At 46.2% G+C, this 22,669-nt stretch overlaps 1 protein-coding gene across 1 annotated transcript; it reads left to right on the top strand.

Annotated features, from left to right (window-relative positions):
- Positions 1-10,542: 10,542 nt before the first annotated feature.
- On the top strand, positions 10,543-18,818 carry LOC123088163 (uncharacterized). The gene is made up of 2 exons (XM_044510336.1): positions 10,543-11,025; positions 14,863-18,818. The coding sequence occupies exons 1-2, from the start codon at positions 10,616-10,618 to the stop codon at positions 18,581-18,583; spliced, it is 4,131 nt and encodes a 1,376-aa protein (XP_044366271.1). The 5' UTR covers positions 10,543-10,615; the 3' UTR covers positions 18,584-18,818.
- Positions 18,819-22,669: the final 3,851 nt, after the last annotated feature.

The following is a 22,669-nucleotide window of genomic DNA, read 5'->3' as shown; positions in this document are numbered from 1 at the left end:
GGATCCGCACACAGCTTCCTCCTGTCCGGCCACGACAGGTTCCGCCAGCATGCCTCTTTTCATAGCATAAACCGTACTCATACGCATAGACGTGTCACTTCACTACAACACGTAGAACTAAATGACACTTACCGGCCATCGTTCCTCATTGACGCTTTTTTCGTCATAACGGCACCCGCACATAGTGTCATGCCCCATTATGCCAGGGGCTTCATTGAACTCATAATATGGCAACAAAGTCCAGCCACCTTCTCGGTCGCTCGGCACCTCAAACTTATAGCACTATATGCATCAGCTCTGAATCATGTCTTGGGTCATTAGTTGGGTTTGCCCGGCTCCCATGTTTTGGTACCTTACGTTCCGCTCCATCGGCTAAGGTAGCACTGGGAGAACTACTGCGATTGTGTCCCGGTTCTTCCGGACGAGCACCTCAGTAGAGAAAGCCGAAAACTGACTGTCATGATACGGCGAGAGCTGGTCAGCTGTTCGAGAGGTTGTAAAATCTTTAAGGATTTATTCCGCATAATGCCATAATAAATGCAGAGTGCGAAGGATCGGCCTTTCGATTTGGCGCTGTTAGAGCCCCTCGTACGGTCTTCCGAACACCAGGGGCTGCGCCTACCATACTCGAATTCCTATGGCTAAGTGAGAGTGATAAAGCCCTATAGTCTGATTGCCTGGTTTGATGTGATGAACACCTCCTTCAAGGACCCAAATATGGGATAAAGAGTGTTCAGGTATGTCCCGAACACCCCCGTACTTTCTACGTGCGGGCAGAAGCCGATGACTGGACAACTCTCAGGATTTATATATACTAAACGGCCGCACAGGAAGAAAAAACTTTCATATAACAGGCAATAAATAACAATAGTGCCAGTATCCCGCATTACAAAGGGTAGCATGACTGCCTTCAGGGAAATATAGTGTCTTTGGTACACTGTTCTGCCACAAGGCGGGCTCCTTTCAGGACAGCATCATAATATAATTCGGGCTTGCGATGCTCCTTACCCTCTGGTGGTCCCTCAGTCATCAGCTTTTCAGCATCAAGCTTCCCCAAGTGCACCTTCGCCCAGGCAAATGACATGCGGGCACCTTCTATACAGACCGACCGCTTAATGACTTCGAGCCGAGGGCAAGCACCAACAATCCGTTTCACGAGTCCGAAGTAACTGCTTGGAATTGGCTCAGCGGGCCACATCCGGACAACTAAGTCCTTCATGGCTAGTTCGGCCGCCTGGTGCAGTTCGATCAGCTACTTCAGCTGATCGACAATGGGCACCAGATAATTCAGCGCCAAATACTGCGACCAGAAATGCTTCTCTGCAGAATTCTTCTCTTCAGCCCGGTAGAACTGAGCGGCATCAGATATGCTGCGTGGCAGGTCCGCAAACGCTCCTGGAGAAACAAGAATTCAGTTTGTCACTTAGAGTTTCTCCTATTAGTATACAAAAATCTCTTTGAGTAAAAAAAGACTTACCAGCCGCAATCCTCCTTGCCTCCTGAATGTCCTTCAGAGCACCTCGGGCTTCCTCCCGAGCATCATTTGCGGCTTTGAGAGCTTGGGCGAGTTCGGATTCTTTCCCTGCTAGACTCTGCTCCAAGGTCTCGCTTTTCTTCACACCCTCCGTGAGCTCTCGTTCAGCTTCAATGACCCTGGCCTCGTGCTTCTCGCGAAGAGCCTGCTCCGCGGCGGCCTTCTTGTCGACTTCGGCCACAGCCTTCTTCAGTGCCTCAATTTCGGCATTTTCTCCTAGAGCACACAATACAAATATTTTCATCAGGCACAACTACTCATTTGTGCTTAACTTGTCAAAAGGTTTCGACATACCTTGCTTGTCCTCCAACTGCTTCTTCACTCGGCCAAGTTCTTCTTCGGCCCGCCCCAGGCTCTGCTTTAGTCTGGAAACCTCCACAGTATGAGAGGCAGTCGTCGCTAAAGACGCCTGTTTTCAAACAAAGAGATGCATGTCATCAACCGAGTCCCTTGCGAAGCGGAATTTTGATCCCCTGTCCGGCTCTCTCTCTTTCACCGGACAGTGCATCAGGGGCTACCATTTATACTGTGACGATCTTCAAAGGTTTCTAAAAACATACCTCAAAGCCTTTTATAAGGCTAAGGCAGGATTCATTCAGTCCGCTCTCAGCGGACTGAAGCTTTTCAATCACCGCACCCATGAGGGTGCGATGTTCATCGACGATGAACACATTCTTTAGCGCTGTCGATAGGCCGCCCTGCAGCTCTGCTTGGACGGAGGTTGCTGGCGGAGCGGGCTTGCCTCCCTCCGTCAAGGGAGGCTGCCCGCCCGATCCTGGGGCTTTAAGGGTCTCCAGGACCGTGTCTGGCTGTGGGCCGAATCTAAGATCGCCCCCGCCATCGACGTTCATGGGAACCGTTGCTCCCGTGAATCCGGCCCTAGAGGTGTGCCCTCCCTAGTCTGGGTCCTGCTGGGACGACACCTCGATGTCACATCTAGGCTTCAGGGAAGGGGCCTCTGGAGGCGTCTCGCTCTCCAGGGCATCTGTGCTCAGCGAATCCTCCGATGAGGACTGTTCGGCGTGAGACCTCGCCGGACTGCACAAATTATGGCGACAGTTAAACTACTACACCCTAGTAATCCCGGGCGCGTAGGCGTGTTCGGTTTTCGTGTACTCACGATTTTACCAGGGGCTGGACCCTGGGATCCCACTCCGGGCTGCTATTGGCAGCCGTGGTGGACGCCTCCGGGAGGGAACTTTTTCCCCTCTTTGGCGATTCGGCCTCCAGGGATGAGGAAGCCGTCCTTTTCTTTTCTCCCCCCGTGGAGGACTCGTCTTCTTCCTCCTCCTCTTCGTCTTTGGAGGAAGGATGGGCGCTGGAGTCTTCGGATTTTGTGTCCGAAGCACCGCGGCGACGGAGGCCGCTCCGGGTCTCCTTGGCCTTCTTGGAGGCCTCTTTCTTCTGCGCCTCGTAAGGCGCTGGGACCAGCATCTTCGTCAGAAGAGGTCCTGCCGGTTCCTCCGGCAGCGGGGCCGGACAGTGTATCCGCCCCACCTTCTTCGTCCATTCCTGGGATAATTGCAGAAAGCATGATAAACCGTCTCCCTCAGGATATGCCAGCTAAACATGGATAGACAGAACTTAGCGATGACTTACCGGACTTGCGGAGCGGGCAAGTTGATACCCGCGGTCCTCGGCGGAGCTCGGCCACGGTTTACCAGACTTGAAGAGCACCTTCCAGATGTCCTTGTGTGAGGAGTCGTAGAGCTCCCGTAGGGTCTGTTGCTCGGCTGGGTCGTATTCCCACAGATTGCAGCCTCGGTGCTGGCAAGGGAGAACCAGGCGAACTAACATCACCTGGACCACATTGACGAGTTTGACATCCTTGTCTACCACGCTCTGGACGCGTGTTTGAAGCACCGATAGCTCGTCGGAGGAAGATCAGTTCAGGTCCTTCTTGGGCTAGGACTTAAGCCGCAGGGGGGGCTCCGGATCTGAATTCAGGAGCAGCGGCCCACTTTTTATCGCGCGGCTCGGTGATATAGAACCACTACTACTGCCACTCCTTGACGGAATCATTGAAGGTGCCCGTCGGCCATGTGACCTTGGGCATCTTGCTCACCATGGCGCCGCCGCACTCAGCATGCTCGCCGTTCACCACCTTGGGCTTCACATTGAAGATCTTCAGCCATAAGCCGAAGTGGGGCGAAATACGGAGAAAGGCCTCACACACGACGATAAACGTCGAGATGTTAAGGAAAGAATTAGGGGATAGATCATGAAAATCAATCCCGTAATAATACATGATGCCGCGAACAAATGGGTGAAGGGGAAACCCGAGCCTGCGGACAAAATGAGGAAGAAACACGAGCCTCTCGTGGGGCTCTAGATTCGCGACGATCTGTCCTGCCGTCGGAAGACGGTGGCCGATTTTCTTGGCCAGGTACCCGGCCTCTCGAAGCTTTTTGATATCCTTCTCCTGGACGGTAGAGGCCATCCATTTGCCTCTTGTTCTAGATCCGGACATCTTCGGAGAACCTCTCTCCGGTGGAGGAGACGAGTGCTTGGGTGCTAGGGCTCGAGCGAAGGGGAATGGACGAGCGGAAGGGAAAGGCGTGGGTAAAGAAGAAGAGACCTTATATCTTTATAGAGGCAGTGAAAACTTTTGCGCCTCCCTGCTTGCCTAGTGGAACCTGCTCGTTCCCCACTCGCTACGATTGGCGGTACGATTGGGCTACCCACGCCCGTATTGATGAAAGCCCCACGATAAGGGGAACACGATCTCTGCTTCGACAGGACATGCCCAGGAAACCACCTCGCAATTTGTGCGGTGGTTGGTTGTGGGAAGACGGTTCAATAATGACTCAACCATGGTGTCATGTCAAGTTATCTATAGATGTCAGCAGATTATATTTGTGGAATATCATTCTCTCCATGATGGCATGTGAAAATCGTCTTGCAGATTTGGACACGATTTAAGTGTTCGGTACTTACTTTGGAGTATTCGGAGATGGAACCCGCCTTGCAATGCCGAAGACAATCTACGCGTCGGACTCATCGTCATTGAAGCCTAGTTCAGGGGCTACTGAGGGAGTCCTAGATTAGTGGGTATCCGCACAGTCGGACTATATACTTTGGCCGAACTGTTGGACCGTGAAGATACAAGACTCAAGAATTCGTCCCGTGTCCGGATGGGACTCTCCTTTGCGTGGAAGACAAGCTTGGCTATCCGGATGTTAGATCTCCTTCTTTGTAACTGACTCTGTGTAAACCCTAGCCCCCTCCGGTGTCTATATAGACCGGAGGGTTTAGTCCGTAGAGGGACAATCATAATCATCACAGGCTAGCTTCTAGGGTTTAGCCTCTACGATCTCATGGTAGATCAACTCTTGTAATACTCATATCATCAAGATCAATCAAGCAGGAAGTAGGGTTTTACCTCCATCGAGAGGGCCCGAACCTGGGTAAAACATCGTGTCCCCTGCCTCCTGTTACCATTAGCCTTAGACGCACAGATCGGGACACCCTACCCGAGATCCGCGGTTTTGACACCGACAGTGAGCCTGTTGTTCTTATCTTTTTAATATCAAAAAATCACGTTTGTACGATTTAGATATAGTTACTTGTATAATTATCTAACCCGTACGTTGTTTGTTATACATAGTGCCATGGTTTTGATATCCGTCCCCGTCGGCCCTCATCCGGGTTATGATTCGGATGTGGTATATTTTATTTTATAACTATTTGTTGCATTTCGTGTTTATGACAAATTATGCCCATCAAGTTGACATAGACATTTTTATCTAGGATGTATGTGAACCGGAAATTCCAACCGACCCTATTGTCGAGAGGTTAAATTTAGTTGAAAAGGAAAACGAGTATTTGAAAGAAAAATTGAAAAGAATTGAGGGGGAGAAGATGGAATTGGAGTTGCAGGTTGCCGATGTCGTCGATGATCACAAGATCAAGATCGAGAAAATGCGCTCGAAGATTAGAAAGATTAGAAAATATGCCATCGATAGTGAGGCTTGGTATCATTATGCTGTTGGATCGATTGTTACCTTAGTTGCGATCTTGATCGCATTTGTTGTCACAGCTAAATGCTTTAGCTAGAGAGTTATTTGTATGTTGTTCTATGAGAATAAGTGTTGTATGCCTCTAATAAAGTTGGAGGGCACGTAAACAGCACATTTAATGCGTTTGTCCTACAACGTCAGTGATAAGCATATACACTGTAACTACTTTGCACCTCCTGTGTGCCATTATGGCAACCCCTTGGATATATAAAAGGAGGCCCAAGGTATACTGGAGGAGGATTTCAAACTTTTGGATCGGACACGCATAGCAGCTAGTCAAGGTTCAAGAACACTAAATATACACTCAAAGCAGGACTAGGGTTTTACGCTTCCTTGAGGCCCGAACCTGGGTAAAAATCCTTCGTGTTGATTGTTGGACCTGCTCTTTGTGCATTCCTCTTCCCCGCTAACCGTAGAAGGGATCCTCGTGATCCCATAGGTGTCATTTCCCCAACATAAACACCATAGATGCATGCTGGATAGTGGTCGATTGGTAGAGTAATAGTAGAAGATGCAGTTAGGAGTTGGTCTACTTGTCTCGGACATGATGCCTATATACATGAACGCTGCCTTGAATATCGTCATAACTATCTTCTTTTCAATCAATTGCCCAATAGTAATTTATACACCCATCGTATGCCATGTGCTTGAGAGAGAGACATCTAGTGAAAACTATGCGCCCCCCCCCCCCCCCGGTTCTACTTTAATCATATATATAAACCATACCTCGCAGCAATTTTATTTCTTCTATTTTGGTTTGCAATTTATTTTACTATATATTAGTATCAGAATTATCCTTGCAAATAACGAGTTCAAGGGGATTGACAATCCTCTTGCCCACGTTGGGTGCAAGTATTTTGCTTTTGTGTGTGCAGATGATGTTCACGAGGCTTTGTGTGATTTTCCTACTGTACTGATACATTGGTTCTCATTGAGGGAAAAACTTATCTCTATTGTGTTGCATCTCCTCTCCACTTCGGGGAAAATCTCAGTGCAGCTCACAAGTACCACGGAAACAGAATCTCAGTTTTGATGCTTGTTCCGCCTGGAAGACGACGTTCCATTTCGGTTTCCTTGTAATAAATTTCATTTCCATTTTCATTACACAAGATTATATTTCCTCTTCCCTATTTCCTCTCTATTTCCTTTTTCTTGCGGAAAATCCGAAAAGTTTCTGCTCTATTTTCATCGCGGAGAAACTTTTCTCCATGTGAGAATTTATTGTGGAGGGGCGAGAAACACGTTTACCGTGAGGTAACTAATTTAGCACCTGGCAATGAAAACATTGGCCTTGACAATCATGATATAAAAAAAATTCTAAGGAAACTGAGAAGCCATGATTAACACTATTGGCGAAATGGTGACACGCTGAAAATTTTGGCTGATGAGTAATCATACACAATAAAGATCGTACATCTCTAGTGATGGTGCTTTGCAATTGCAGGGTGAAAAGCAAGAGTATCACCAAAACAGAATGCTAAAGTGGTGAACGGTGGTGGGTGGAGCTAGCTGATTTTCTGTTCCCTAGGTATAGAAGGCACCCGACCTCTTCTTTTTTGACAATCGCCATCCACCGCATCAAGCCTCCTTGTGTAGGCAGCTAATTGAGTAATTTGATGCTGGTTGACACACAGCTGCTCCAGGTAACAGTGTGGCAATGGGGTCGTTTTCACCGCCAAGCCCGTGCAGTTTGTACAACTTGGTAGTCTTGAGTGCAGTTTGTACAACTTGGTAGTCTTGAGTGAATTCTCTATCATCAAGCAGTGGAAGAGGCACCTCCAATGAAGGGCCACAGTGAGTATGACCGGTTTCTGGCAGTTTTCTAATCATCTGATGCCTCCAATTCCCATATGTCTGTCTTTACATCTCATCTCTCTTCTTTTCTGGTCTTCCTCTATTATTATGTGGTTGTCACCTAGGTTAATGTATCAGGCCAGATGAGTGATCTATATGGGCTTCATACTTGCTCCGATGAAGATGGATTATATGTATATATATGGGAGAGGTGGACTGCGTTATTCACAAAAAAGTAACAGACGGTTGGTGAAGTATATTTATTATGTGTTGCTATAAGGGGGGCCTTAAAGGATTTGAAAATATGTACGTGAGGCTTGGCCAACAGCCGCTGAGACATTTTGGTGCGTGTGACATCCGGGAGCTCCTTTTTTTTAGCTAAACATCTGGGAGCTCCGAGGCAGCGCCTTTGGAGATCCTGCCGCTCACACTGGCACACTATTGGGTCTGCCCAATAACTCTCATGTTCGCTGGCTGGCACGTCGCTTCAGTTTTGATTCTCCCCTGCGTTAACTGCTGACTGGTCGTGGTTGACAGGCCAACAGTTCACTTAGGGAAAAAACCGAAAAAAAGAATAAAAAACGCAATAAAAATTGAATTCAAAAATGTACATGAAATTTCCAAAAAAGTAAGTAACAAAATTTGAAAATAAAGTTCATTGGATTTGAAAAAAAGTTCATAAAATTTGAAAAACGTTAATCGCATTTGAAAAAAAGTTCATCAGATTTGAAAAAATTTCATTGAATTTAAAAATAAATTTATCAGTTTTCAAAAAGTTCACCGAATTTGAAAGAATGTTCATTGATTTGAAAAAAGGTTTACAAATTTGAAAAAAAGTTCCTTGAATTTCAAAAAAGTGCATCAAATTTAAAAAACATCAATTTAAAAGAATAGATCACGTATTCGCAAACAATTCACTGAACCAGGATGAAGAAAAAAGGAAAGGAAAAAAGATAAAGGGAAAAAGAAAGAATAAAAGAAGGAGAAAGTTCATTTTTAGCAGATCCCGCTGGGGTGGCAGGGTTGTTGCACCATCGTAACTTGGTCTTGGTGGTCGCATTTTCGAATCAGGACGAACACGCTTTGTTTTATGCAGTTTGTAAAAGCAAGATGGACCGGGCGCATTTAGAAGCGCCTCCAGGCGCCCTTGCTGGCAAAGGGAGCTGAAGCGCCAAATAGGATCGCCCGCAAAATCGAACCTCACGAGGGCGCAACACCGATGAAATTGTAGCTGTCGAGGTGGGTGGTTCACATTCCAATGTATTTTCATGAGTCTATTTAGATCATATAACTTTATTAGCGCGTATGTTCTATTTTGGCTCTGCATCACAGTACTTCTTTTATGCTTCACGTTTCACCTCATCCTCCGCCACTGCCCATATGCCAAGGAATCCCGTGCATCGGAACCCTGCGGTAAGGACCACACATACAGAGCCGATGTGTAGCCGAGTAGCTGGTAATCTGTTGTAAGGAATTTGGTCGAAAAACTATCAGAAATCTTGGGTGGTAGACCACGAAATTTGAACATATAACTATTTGGAAAATGAACGCCTCCCATATGAGGATTAGTAAGATGGTTCGGCTTGACTCGATCAGAACCAAACAAAGCCAAGCCAAGCCGACTTGAGCATATGTTCTTCCAGCCTGTCATCTGTGACACAGAAGCCCCCCGTATTATTCTGCTCACAAGGTAGGTATTTGTTCTTTTCCTTCCGATCTAAGAACCAAACCCTCGAACGAAGCAAGCTCTGAAGGCTGCTGCGCTACGGCAAGGAGTGCCAGTCCATTAAGCTGAGCGTACTGTCGGCGTTATGCGTCTGCATGACTGCAACTTGACGTAATGGCCAAGTTCCTGATTCCTCCCAGTCCCTTCACCTCGTGACTTGTGAGTGGAATACAAGCTCCAAGAACAAAACCTCATCAAAAGACGAAGAATCAAATTAAAGCATGTCCCTCGCCGGATTTTTTGTTGGTTCGAAAAAGAATCAAAGATGGAGAGAAAGAGTGACATTGTCTGCTAAACTAGGACCAGTCTGGCTTACTACTTTTTCTTTAACAAAGACCCAGGCTTCCCTACCTCATGTGTCCTTCACAGTTAGTGTAAAATATGTTCTTATATTATGGGACGGAGGGAGTACTTATATTGTAGTGGATATGAAGCTTAGCTCAGTTCACTGAATAGCTCGAGCTAGCTCTTTTGGCTGGACCGTGAGCTCAGCATGTCCTTAACTTTATGAGTATGATGGATGAGTTCAGATATCAAAATGCAACAGAAATATTAGATCAAAAGTTACCAACATGTATCCATAAATACATCATAAATACGTAAAACATAACTTCAATGACCCTTCGGTCTGGCGTAATATACCACAAGCCATTATTTTTTTATTAAAGGCCGGCATGTGGTAGTCTCCCCATCTCCTTCATCCAGATACCTATGATGCTTTTTGTTTGTCCTAAGCAATGGCGTTGGTGCTCTCTTCCTCTCTTGTCGGTGTTCCCTTCGCCAAAAATTTTATTACTAGACAATAGTGTTTATTATAGTCTATTATTGGACCGTCATCCATACTGCTTGAATATAGCTCAAGGGCTGATCCCCAATTGATTGCACCCATAGACCAAGGAATCATGTGGATACGCACTCAGCTGCAAGGACTAAGGACACGTACAGAGCCGGTGTGTAACCTTGTTTTTCCACCCTCACCTAAGGAATTAGTAGAAACACTAATAGAACCTTTAGTGGTACACAACGAAATTTGAAGGAAACTACTTGAAATTTGAACGAGCTCCCCATATGAGGCTTGCTAAGAAAACAAGCTGAAACCTACTACTCCCTCTGTTCCAAATTACTCGTCGCTAAAATGGATGTATCTTGATCCAAAATACATCTAGATACATCCATACATGCGACAAGTAATTCGGAACGGAGGAAGTACAAAGGAAGTTCTTTCAAACTCGATCGATAAAAACAAAACCAAGCTACCAAGCCAATCCGGCTTGATCGAGCATCTGTCTTTCCAGCCTGTAAATGTGTGACATACCAACCACGTCATGTGCAGATCACAAGGTAGGTATTTGTTTTTCTTTCGAAGGTAGAGATACTTGCCTTGAGCATGTGAAGTGGGATAAGTTCCTCCTTAGTCCTTACCACGCACACAGATTGCATACAGAAACATTGCGCCGCCAGTTGGCCTACAGCCCTTGCAAAACCGATTTCAGTTGAGCTACTAGACACGAAGCAGCCGGCCGGCGGAGGGAGGAGCTAGCAATGGCGGAGCTGGCCGCAGGCGCGGTGAGCTCGCTACTGGGCGTCATCCGCAACGAGGCGCAACTGCTGGGCCGCGTCGGGCACGATGTGCAGTTCATCCGGGAGGAGATGGAGAGCATGCAGAGCTTCTTGACGCACCTGTCAAGGAAGGAGCCCACCGACGGCGAGCACGACGAGCAGATCCGCACCTGGATGAACCAGGTCAGGCTGCTCGCCCAGGACAGCAACAACTGCATCGACATGTACCTGTACCGCGGTAACCCCGAGCTCCATCTTGCGAGGGGCGGCCTCCGGCGCTACGTCGCGTGGCTTCCCTGGTTCCTGCACAAAATGGTGGCGCAGCATCGCGCGGCCATCCAGCTACGTGTGCTCAGGGAACGAGCACGCGACATTGGGGAGCGGCGTTTGAGGTACGGTGACACCATCTGGATTTTACCCTAGATTCGTAATGCACTGGCCCTATTTGAATGTAAATTGTTTTTAAAGCGTTCTTAGAATACCACAGTTTCTGCACTTGCATACCATTGTCTAAAATACTCTAAGGTGTTTGAATATAAGAAATAATTTAGTGTTCTAATTTGTTAGATTCCCGAAATTGAAGTTTTTGTCATTATTTAAAAAATCAACTCTTCTGCATTATTTGCAACATCTTTTTTTTTTCGAAAAGGAGCTTATCACCGGCCTATGCAACATTGTGATGCACACAACTACTCCCTCCATTCCAAAATATAGTGCGCCCATCCTTCCCGAGGTTCAACTTTGACCATAAATTTAACCAACGAGACCAACTGCAGCGGGAGAAAAAAATTATATAATTGAAAACTTCTTTTGAATACAAATTCATTGGTATAACTTTTGCTCCCGCCGCAATCGGTCTTGCTGGTTAAATTCATGGTCAAAGTTGAAGCACGGGAATAGAGGAAGCACTATATTTTAAAACGGAGGGAGTATTATAAAACTAATTATAAATTAGAGTGCATAACAAATTTAACCACTATTGGACCATTATTAGATATGAAAAGCAAAACATCTAGGATTGTGTCGACTTCTTACATAGCAACACCTTTAAGAAGAGATAAAGGTCCTTGCGCCATCATCGCGACATAGAGACGGCATGGACAAGGATTCTTCATCATGCTTGCCAAGACCAGTCACTGAAGACGTTCACCATAGCAACTAGATAACGTCATCAACAAGGCAATGGCACAAGTTCGCTGCAGCTGAGCTCGAACAATATAGGCTAGGACCATTTTCACGCTAGATATGCAATGGTGTTCCACCCGGCATCTTGAAGTGATCGTTTGATAGTTGCATCCGTTAGTGCTATATATGACAGGCCAAAAGGCACTAGCAGATTGGCTGGATCTCTTCCCACCTTTGACCACCACCACGGCTAACACTGGGCGCACATGTCTCGGCGCGGAACCTGCCACTATCACTTCACATCGCTGCGGGTCACACTGTAGCATCCACCTTACAATCGGGGATGTTGCCCCGGTGCTAGATCCCGAGGCAACACCACTGGTGTGCCCATTACTCTTCGGTGCAAGACACTACCGCCTGCGCCACCAACCTTCAAGTGCGATGGGCCATTGCACTCCCACGAAACAAAATTTTTGTTTTCACCATAAGCGAGGGCCCGCAGCACTAGAGATGACTATCACCAGTGTACGCGCAGATATGCCAATGCGTTGCATGCTCCTTGATTTACTTCTTGTCATCATTGAGGGGCGACACTCCAGCTTCGATGAGCAGCTGAGGCCGCCACGCTCCTTGATTTTCTTATTGTCATCATTGGGGGGGGGGGGGGGGGGGGGGCGCCCTGGCCGCGATGTCCAGAGGAGGCCACCACCATGTGAAGTCCTCATAAGATCTAGTCATCACCGCTCATGCTGTTGTGATGAATGGAGGCCATCGTCGCTGCTAGTTTTGCCGCCTCTCGCAGAGACTAACATGGACACTATGCCGCAGCGCCCACCAGCGTGTGGCCATACGCCGCCGCCGGCACATCTATGGTGTTTCATATCTCTAGTATGGGTGCCGCGGACATGACCATGTGTGTCCGCCTGTGTGGCATCATGGCGTGAATGCTCGCTATCGTCTCCATAGCTTCTGCATGCTACATGTTCCCTACAGTGCTGCAGCTGGATGGGCTGACTCGTGGCAAGGAGGGGAAAGCTTTCCATCCAGATAGGATGTGTTCGTGGCCATCAAATCTTGAAGGATGGAGGAAGGGCGCTTAAGATCATCGATCTGGATATTCCGGATCGGGAGCTTTCTCTTGGGGTTTTCCGAACCAACCTTGATGTTGGGGTATCGCAAACACAACTTTAGCTCAGTGACTAGCAATGTGGTTGTGTAGGCTAACGACCGGGTTCAATTCCTAAAATTGACGTGTGATGAACAGGGGTTTCCCCCCTTTTACTAGGGATCGCGCTTGGTGCGTGATGAGACCAGTCATTGTACTCACTTTAAAAATCTTTGAGGGCCATGTTGGTGTGTGGTGAACATACACGTCAAGATAAAAATCTTGCTAGCCATACTAAAAAGGTATGTGCATCCCTAGTTGTGTGGAGGCAGGGGCAAGAGGAATTCTCTCCCATTTTTTTTGCTAAAATATTTGGCTACCAAGCTGTTTTTTTTACTGTGGGTGTCAAAATTAAGTTTATTGAACAGGGAATTACCAGATCGTCTCTAGACGAATGTAACAACTGGAATTTGAATTAGAAAATTATTTTTGAAGATAATATAAGTACGAACCGACATATTGACACACTGGTAGTTAGCGTAGGCTTGCTTTAACTATTCCATGGGATTCAGGGATTTGATTCCCAACCTGAAGGCTTTCCATTTTTTTCACTTACTAAGAAGCAGTGAAAATAAGAAAAGAAAAAGAAATTGCAATTTTTCAAAAAAGGACTCCATCCCACGATCTGACTGAGAATTTTGTACTCAAGAAAAATCACACTACAAGGTGTTATACATACAGTAAGTAACTTCATATGGTCCATACATGAAAATAATGATACCAACGCAAGCTCATGCTAAAAGAAACACCAACAAAGTCTAAGCTCTAACAAGAAATACTACTCTTGTGTAACGCCCGCACAAATAGTACATAGTTAAATATGCCAGTGCAACAAATATGTTAGTGTACTCTATGACAGATTGTGAAAATTTTGTTTCAGTTTTCCCAATCAAAAATATTATGTCCAAAAAATATAGTATGTTAAATGCTGCATGTAGCAAACACTCCTCGATTTTGCAAATACAAAAATTCATTGACTATAGTATATCATAGCGGAAACCCGCAGGGGCACACACCTGCCCAGCCGTGTCGGCCACCATATTGCCTCGTGATCCACAAAGTCATTGGATCCCGCACGAGGGCCCAACAAATTTTAAGTTTTAGTTTCTGAAACTTACGGTTCTGTCTATCACATGTAAGATTTTGTTGGCAGCTCGTACTAAGTTTTAGAAGTTGAAACTTAACAGAATTTGAAAAGCTCTTCAAAACATATTCAAAATGGATCTCATATGAAAGCCCTCGTCATCAAAAACAAGAATATGCAAAAGAAACTTAATTCGGACTTTTGGTTGGAAAGATATGAAAGATTGAAAATCGAAACATAAAGAAAAAGAGGCTGGGTAGCCCCACCACGGCGTCATAATATTCCCTCCCTATATCTAAAGCATTTTCTTCGCATGGATTTTTTTGGTCACACCTTTCACGAATGTGATCTCATGATGAAAATTTGCATACTCTTACAACATTTATCAAAGTTACCACAAACAAATGCAGAATTGTTTGAATTTGTTTCCAAAACTATTCACTTTTACTATTCATCCGAGCTCATTTGAGCTCGAGCTCAGAAGGATACTTTCATTTTAGATACTGTTATTTATAGAAACTATGAATACAAAGGGGTGTATTGAACCCGGGTTTAACAACACATTTCCTTGTGAAGAACATGTTACATATTTAACAGTATAGAGTTGTACCATGAGTCTGCAAGTCTACAATGATTACTAATAAGAAAGAACAGAGGAGCAGTTGGTAATGGTTGTGCAATTCCAGCCCACTTTCTCCTCATCCAGATTCTCGACAAAATAAACTGCCACAACATTTTCATAGTTTTGATGAGATAAATCAAACAAAAAGTCTCCAGATTGCCTACAGTTTTTTATTCCACATATGACAAAACTTTTCCTTCTGTTCGTAAGTAACTATATACTGCATGTTACAGGTATGGCGTTGAGGTCCCAACGAAAGGGGCGGGAGCGGAGCAGTCACCTACAGGGGCTGGGCTCATGCCGGTGGCAACATCATCATCATTGGCACATTTGACCCCATCATCTGCTGCTTCCGGAGATGAAGAAGAAGACAACGACAATCAGCTTATGATGGGAATGGCAGCGACTAAGCATTCTGCTCCAATAGGGGCAATTTACCAGCCTCGTACACCGGAGGACAATGTTAGGGTGAAGTTGGCCGAATGGATAAAATATGTTGCACAAGGCAACACTTCTAAGGAGAAATCAATAGCATCTGTTGCCATTGTGGCACCGGATAAGGAAGAAACCCTCGCTCTTGCAATGGAAGCTTCGGCTATCTGGGATAAACATGCCACTGGCAGGCGGTGTGTCTTGGTGGACATCCCAGGAGTGCACTTTTTTCGTGATTGGCTTCAATCCCGGGACATTCTCTACTACATCCTGCGTGTGCTGCGCCAGCAAGGTCAAGGCCGGGGAGAGGAGGAGCAAGATCTTGACAAAAGGAAAATAGCTATTGGCTCAGAAAAAAGGAGGTTGTTTGATGAAATAACAAAAAATATCAAGAGGATGAAGCTTGACAACAAGATTTCAGAGATCAAGGGTACTATTACACAAATGAAGGGCGGCCAGCGGCAGCTCAACCTGGAAGAAATGAATGGTGACCAACTGGACCTGTTGAAATCATCTAAAGATGAACCCTTGGGCGTACTCCTCCGAGCCATGTTGTTGCTGAAGCAAAAGCCAGATGATGGTTCGTCTGCTACCAAACCCCTAAACCAAGAAACAAAGGAAGCAACACTTTTAGAGAGGAAAGAAGCAAAACCACTCTCGCATGAAGATATCATCAAGGAAACAGCCAAGAACCTTAAAAATCATATGGAACAAAATGCAGATGAGAATCAGAAGCCTAAAGATCTTACTGAAGAATCAAGAACGGGACCAATTCATCTCGAGAGAGCCCATTATGAACATATCCTACGGGTGGTGTTCCCAGTGAAGCCCCTGCAAATCCGAGAGCAAGACTCCAACCAAGCTACCATCACTAGAACTACTATATTGGCTGATGACCCATTTAAAGAAGTAATCCGCAAGGTCTTAATGGAGTTGCAGGGTGATACATCCATGAAAAAACTAGATAAAGCTGAGATTCATAAAGACAAATCCAAGCAACCTGACACACCTGAGGTGAAGGAATACAACCAGTCCATAAAGAAACAAGATGCAACTGCTAGTAAATCCAATCTGGATTGTATCCCAGTCCCAGATGCTCTTATTGAAGAAACCACAAAGAAGATTGGACAAATTGAGTGGAGGTTGAAAGAGCAGCTCAAGATCAAAGGAATTATAGACAAAATTAATGATTGTTTGAAGATACCAGATAGTCCCATCTTGGTTATCCTCAAACTGGATAATGACTTCATATCCGGATGGGAAGACACCAAAAATGCTTTCAACATGTTTGGTCGCATAGCAGGTGCACTGATGTTGAAAACCACAGAATATGCTACACGAGCCAAGGAATATTGTTTTCCGCCACGGGAGCCTATAGACTATTCTCTTCTTGGCCTCTACCGTGATACTACACTCGAGCTTACAAAAAAGCAGATTACTGAAGATAGCGCCAAGATTCTGCTTGACATCTTGGACAAGTGCAAGTCACATGAATTATGTATGAAGATCTTCGTTCATGCTTTGTATGCCAACCCCAAAAGGAGCAATGAGGAGCTACGTAAGTTGCATGGAACCTTGCAACAGGTTTCAGACAACTCATTGGACAACATTGCTAAGAAGATGTTAAAGTTCTCTTATGGTGATCTGCCTAAGGAATACAAGTCTTGCTTGATGTACCTGGCTATTTTCCCTCGACAACAAGCCATCAAGCGGTCAACCTTGATAGGACGGTGGGTTGTAGAAGGCCTCATAGCAAAGGAAGACTGGGCCAGTTCTGTGCGTCATGCCAATCGATGTTTTGATGCACTTGTGAACCGGTGGCTTGTTTATCCTGCTGATATTGGAGCTACAGGTCATGCAAAGAGTTGTGTGATAGGTGATCTAGTTCATGGATTCATTACCAAGATTGCCAGAAAACAGCGCATCGTGGAAACACGCCTATCACATCACTTGGCTCGCCACTTCTCCATTTTCAATGATCTCCGACTTCGTGGCTCTGACAGAATCGATAGATTCTTCCAAAAGCTCTATGAAGAATCATCTCGAGTATCTCTGATCAAGGTGTTAGATCTTGATGGTTGCCAATGCTTTGGAGGGAAGAACAAAAGCTACCTTAAGGACATATGCAACACAATGTTACTGCTCAAGTATCTGAGCCTAAGGGGAACAAATGTTACCCATCTGCCAAGTGAAATCAACAACCTCCGTGAACTGGAAGTACTGGATATCCGAGAGACCAAGGTGCATCCATCTGCAACGGTAAATGTCTTACTCCTGAAGCTCAAGCGTTTGCTAGCTGGTCGAGTTGTTCAGAGTTTAGGGTCAAGCAGTACTGCACTATCTAGTGTTGAAGTTCCTGACAAAGTAGAAAAAATGTTAAGCATGGAGGTATTGTCCAATGTCAAGGCACGGAATAGACAAGATTTGAAAGATATTGGAAAACTATGGCAGCTGAGGAAGCTTGGTGTGGTTATTGAACACAAGGACTCACACTTCAGGAATTTGCTTCGAGCTATTAGTGATCTGCATGAGTGCCTCAAGTCTCTGTCAATCACTCTTCCCATGGTAGATGAAGACCCTTCCAACCAAGAGTTCACAGAATGGGTTCTTGAACGCTATAAAGACTCTCCCAAGCTTCTTGAGAGCCTAAGCATTGTTGGAACCCCACAGACGGTGCAGCTTCTTCGGTTGTTGACCAAAGATAGTGGCCAACTCCATCTTGCCAAGGTAACTTTATCTGGTACCCATCTGACGCAGGATGATCTTGAGGTCCTTGCCAAGCTACCCAAGTTAATTTGTGTCAGGCTCCGACACAAGGCATACATCGATAGGAAGCTCACTTTCAAGAACGAGGAATTTAAGAATCTCAAGTGCTTTCTTGTTGAGGATTCCAACATTACTGACATCAACTTTGAAGGTGGAGCTCCTAAGCTTGAGAAGATCATCCTTTCATCCATTGATAGCCTACAGTATATTTATGGAGTTGAAGGACTTTTAGAACTGAAGGAAGTCGAGTTGAAGAACAACACCAAGCTTTCATTATTTGACAAGGCCAGAAACATATCCAAGGTGACTCTTTGTCGTACCATTCTGAGTCAAGATGAGGTACAAATTCTGGCCAAGATATCTAGCATGCGCACCCTAGTACTCAAGGAGACATCTTATGTACAAAACCAACTTATCTTCTACAAAGACGACTTCCCAAGGCTCAACCTTCTTATTGTCGACTTTTCTGCCATTCCCAATATTAGCTTTACCGGCGGATCTGCTACTAGGCTCGAGAAAATCATCTGGTCCTTCACGATGGGTACTATCTCCGGCATTGACAACCTTCCAAAACTGAAGGAGTTCGAGTTCAATGGTGATTTTGTCCCCAATCAGGTGAAAGAAGCAATTAACAAACATAAAAACATTCCCAAGCTTATACACAACAAACCAGAAAACCAATACAAAGAAGCGGGAAACATACAGGAAAAGAGAGATGTTACAAGATTCCCATTCTGCTGGAAGATACAGGATTGATGTTGGGGAAGCAATACATATTATCCATTCATCATTGACTCCCATACCATGGTTGGTTTGTGTGTGCTTTTGGTTTGCCTTACTTGTGTGTTTCTATGTATGTAAAATAACTGAGTGTATGTCCCTGCTACTTACTTTGCATGTGTGCCCTGTAACTACGATTGAGCATATGTAATGGTGTGTACATGTGTGCCATGTAACTACGATTGAGCATATGTAATGGTGTGTACATGTGTGCCCTTTAAACTACGATCGAGCAAATGTAATCGTATCTAGTTTGTGTCCATGGATTTGGAGGTCTATGTTGGCTTAGGCCAACTATAGCCGATCCCCTAAGAACAGAGTAGTAAAATGGCGAAGTAAAGTTAGTAGAGTATATTTACTCAACTAAAATTTGGTTGGTTCTAGCCGATCCCCTAAATTTAACTGAGTAAAAACAAATTTGAATGTAATGAACAAAGATTCGATTTTAAATAAACTTCCACTGAAATATAGTTTAGTTTAAACCGAAATGCGACGCATAATTTACATTAACAACCACCGAAGCATAGTCTAATTTAAATACAACTAATCGGACTTTGCAACTGCGAGCTACTCCGCCCTAGAAATCCCACACCCCATGGGGTCAGGCCCTGTGCCGTAGTCGCCGTAGTCGGGGAAGATCCTCCGCCATTCTTCAACATTGAAGTCGTCATCGATGCCGCCTCCACTGCCGCCGCCATCCTCACCTCTAGAGGATGATGATCTCCCTCCCCTGCCCCCCCCCCCCCCTACCACCCGCTGCGTGCTCCGCCTCCACCAGCTCGGGGTACAGGAGGCAGATGTCCAACATGTGCTCCTCGGCGGAGGCCTCTACCGTGAGCCGTTCCCTCGCCTCCCGGTCCTCCCAGTCCACCGCCGCAGTCACCACCCCCGGCGGTGGCGGGTCGAGAAGCGGCGCCTCGCCCCATGGGAAGTTGAGGCCGGCATCGGCACCTTGTAGCCGGACCTGCCACCTGGTGTACTTGCGGGTGACGGGCTCGGCGGTGTGGAACAACCCAAGCCAATGCTTCCTATGGGTGTCTCGATCGGTGATTTCGACAACCCACGTCCCCCACACCGGCTGCCAGATGCCGGGATACTTCCTCTGTGGATGTGGTGGCGCAGGGAGATAGGGGGAGCTGGCGAGGCAACCAGATGGGGCCACATCTTCCCGGCGGCAGCTTGAGGACCCGCGCTGCGGATGGGGGGATGAGCGGCCACAGGATCCGGCCAATGATGGGTACGGTGGGGGTGCGGGACCAGCGGTGGATATTGGGAGAAGGAGAGGCAGAGGAGGCAAGTGGATTTTTACTCCGACGCCGAGCGGTGATGTAAATATACACGCTGGATACGCGGCGGAGTAATTTTTTACTCCTCTATGGGATCGGCTAGAGTTAGCCTTAGGAATGCCTAGATCCGATGGTGTGAGAATTAAACATCTCCTCTCCAAGTTCTTGAGTGGCCATCAAGGAGACAAAGTGTCGAGTGGATCTCCAAGGAGACAAACTGTCCAGTGGATCTCCAGTTTGTGATCCCACACCAAATTCCCTCTCATCGACATCCGCTTTCTGTTTCCAGGCTCCCGCGACCTGTGCGAGAAAATCTTGCCATCTCTTATTGAAAGGCGTCTCGAACGGATTGAGGACTTCATCCGTTCTCTAAACACTTCAATCTATGGGATCAGCCGTTGACAGAATCCTTCCTAACACAAACGTATTCCCCCAAGCACAAGAATCCATACCTTAGACAGCCGGAATCCTGCAAATCCGATCCGGCTTATCAAGTCGAGATCAGCCGGCACGGGAGCTCCGCCGACCGCATCGCCCTTTCTTTCGGTCAACTCAGCCGAACCCTGTGAGTTTTACAGTGAGCAAGATACCCCTTCCATTAAAATATCAAATGTTTGCAGACATGGATTTTTTATCCTGAGCTGATATGCACCCAAACAGTAGAATTTTAAAGCCTAATAAAACAATTCGAAAATATCTGATTTTTTTATAAACATTAATGAGTGTTTCACCTGTGTGCAAAATTTCATAATGGGATGACATTCGTGGAGGTCTGAGAAGAAAAAATCGACGCTCAAAAAGACTATTTTTGGGAGCATTGATCCTTTCCATCACGAAAATTTGCACACAAGTGAAACACCCATCAATGTTTGTTGCCAAGAAAAATTCAGAACTGTTTAAATGCTTAACTTGTTTTTGGATTTACTATTCATCAAGGTACATGTGAGTTCGGGGTCAGAAGAGTACTTTCGATATGTTTGACACATTTTCATGGTTGTTTGGTTTTTGGGCTTCTTAAACCACTTCACGGCATTATAAGTCGGGCCCCACCTTCCTTCTTTATATGTCAAGGCAGACAGCCTGAACACATTTTGAACAAAAAAACACTTGCCCCTGTACCCAACACATTTTTCCGATCTATAGGGCACCCCTCATAGACATCCCATATGTGGGGTGGATATGTGGCCATCTGACCGAGCTACGTCGGGGCAGTCCCTGCTGGGCCATCCTGATTCCACAAAACCCACCATGCACAAAACCTAGCCTACTCTCCCCACCGCTCAGAGCCCTTCCTGTCCACTCCCGTCGCTGCCCTCCATCGATACAAAGTCTGGGTCCAACAATAGATCCTCCTCTGAAGCCGACCCCATTGAATTGGATGCCCTCACAGAGGACTCGGACGAGGAGCTCGCCATCCACATTACCCTCCACTGGTCATGAATGAATATGGGCTAAGCTCCAGCTGCGCACCCTCCCCATTGGCCTGACTGGAATCCTGCGGCTGATTGCGCCCGCGATGGTGGCCCACCGGGGCTCTTGCATCTCCTAGTCTTCACCTATCACTCATCACTCCTAGCCTACGCTGGGAGCTCCTTCGAACCCGCGGCGCCTCTCAGATTCAAAGGTGTGCGCAACTTATTGCGTAAAACAGGCGCCCAGGGAGCTTCCCGCTGCTCCAGTTGAGAGGCTTGTAGATCTATGCCAATAACCTTGCCCTTCGACTCCGACGACAAGGACCGTCTTAGTTTCATGGCATCGAGTGAACGTCGTTAACGACTGCCGCGTCGGATGTCTAGCGCCACTGCCACAATAATGTGAAAGAGCTCGACTTCTCGCTGACCTCCCCTATTCGCCTGAGTCCTTTGGGTCCTCCAGTGACTTTGACGCGCACCTGGATGCCGACACCTACGCCGACTTCAAGATGTGCTACCCCGATAAATCTGAGGGGATTTGGTGATCCCCTCCCCTTCAGCAATCCTCTCAAATCCCCATCACACCTCCTTATTATTTGGTACAAAATGATTTGTAGGCAAGGTTTGGAAAATAAACATATTATGATTAAGAATGCAATCTTTATGACTTCAAAAGGTCATAGAATAAATGTACTTACAAGAAAGGAGCAAACCAGATTAGACAAAGTAACAAACAGGCTTGTATATTCAGTTTCAAGTATCATTATTCCAAGATGAAAAATACAATACATAGGCCACAGCCCAGATGAAAAATACAAGGTGTTTGATTAGTGAATATCAACAACCATATACACAAATTTGATTGGTGAATGCTCTGGCTGAATTGCAAGCGCGCTGACCACGTCCACGATTTTGGGATGTACTCGAGACGGAGAGCAGCAAGCAAATGGAGAACATGTCATAACAGCCATAACACACCATCCAACTACGTAAAACGCCATCCATCCAGTGTTGCGAACAACCCGCATGGCTAGGTAAGAGCCTCCTACAACGCCATAGCAAGGTACACTGCCATCGCAAGGTACAAAAGCATTGTGTGTCTATACGCCTCATTATTGTCCGAACAAATGGTGAAAGCTGCAAGCCCCTCTCAGCGTGCCCTCTCAGCGTACCCATGTCATACGGAGCACCGCCTGTGGGATGTCTAATGTTCTCATGTGACGGTTTATATATATACATCCATATATATCCTGCAGCATTGGCAGTCATCGGGGCGCACCGAGAGGGGCACCACGAGGACGGGCGTCCACTGGAACGCGAGAACGGAGGCCACCTCCTTGGCGCAGCGTACGTCCATGAGAACA

The sequence above is a fragment of the Triticum aestivum genome, chromosome 4A (assembly GCF_018294505.1).
Source record: "Triticum aestivum cultivar Chinese Spring chromosome 4A, IWGSC CS RefSeq v2.1, whole genome shotgun sequence".
Lineage (NCBI taxonomy): Eukaryota > Viridiplantae > Streptophyta > Magnoliopsida > Poales > Poaceae > Triticum > Triticum aestivum.
This window is presented reverse-complemented; position numbering and strand designations above follow the sequence as displayed.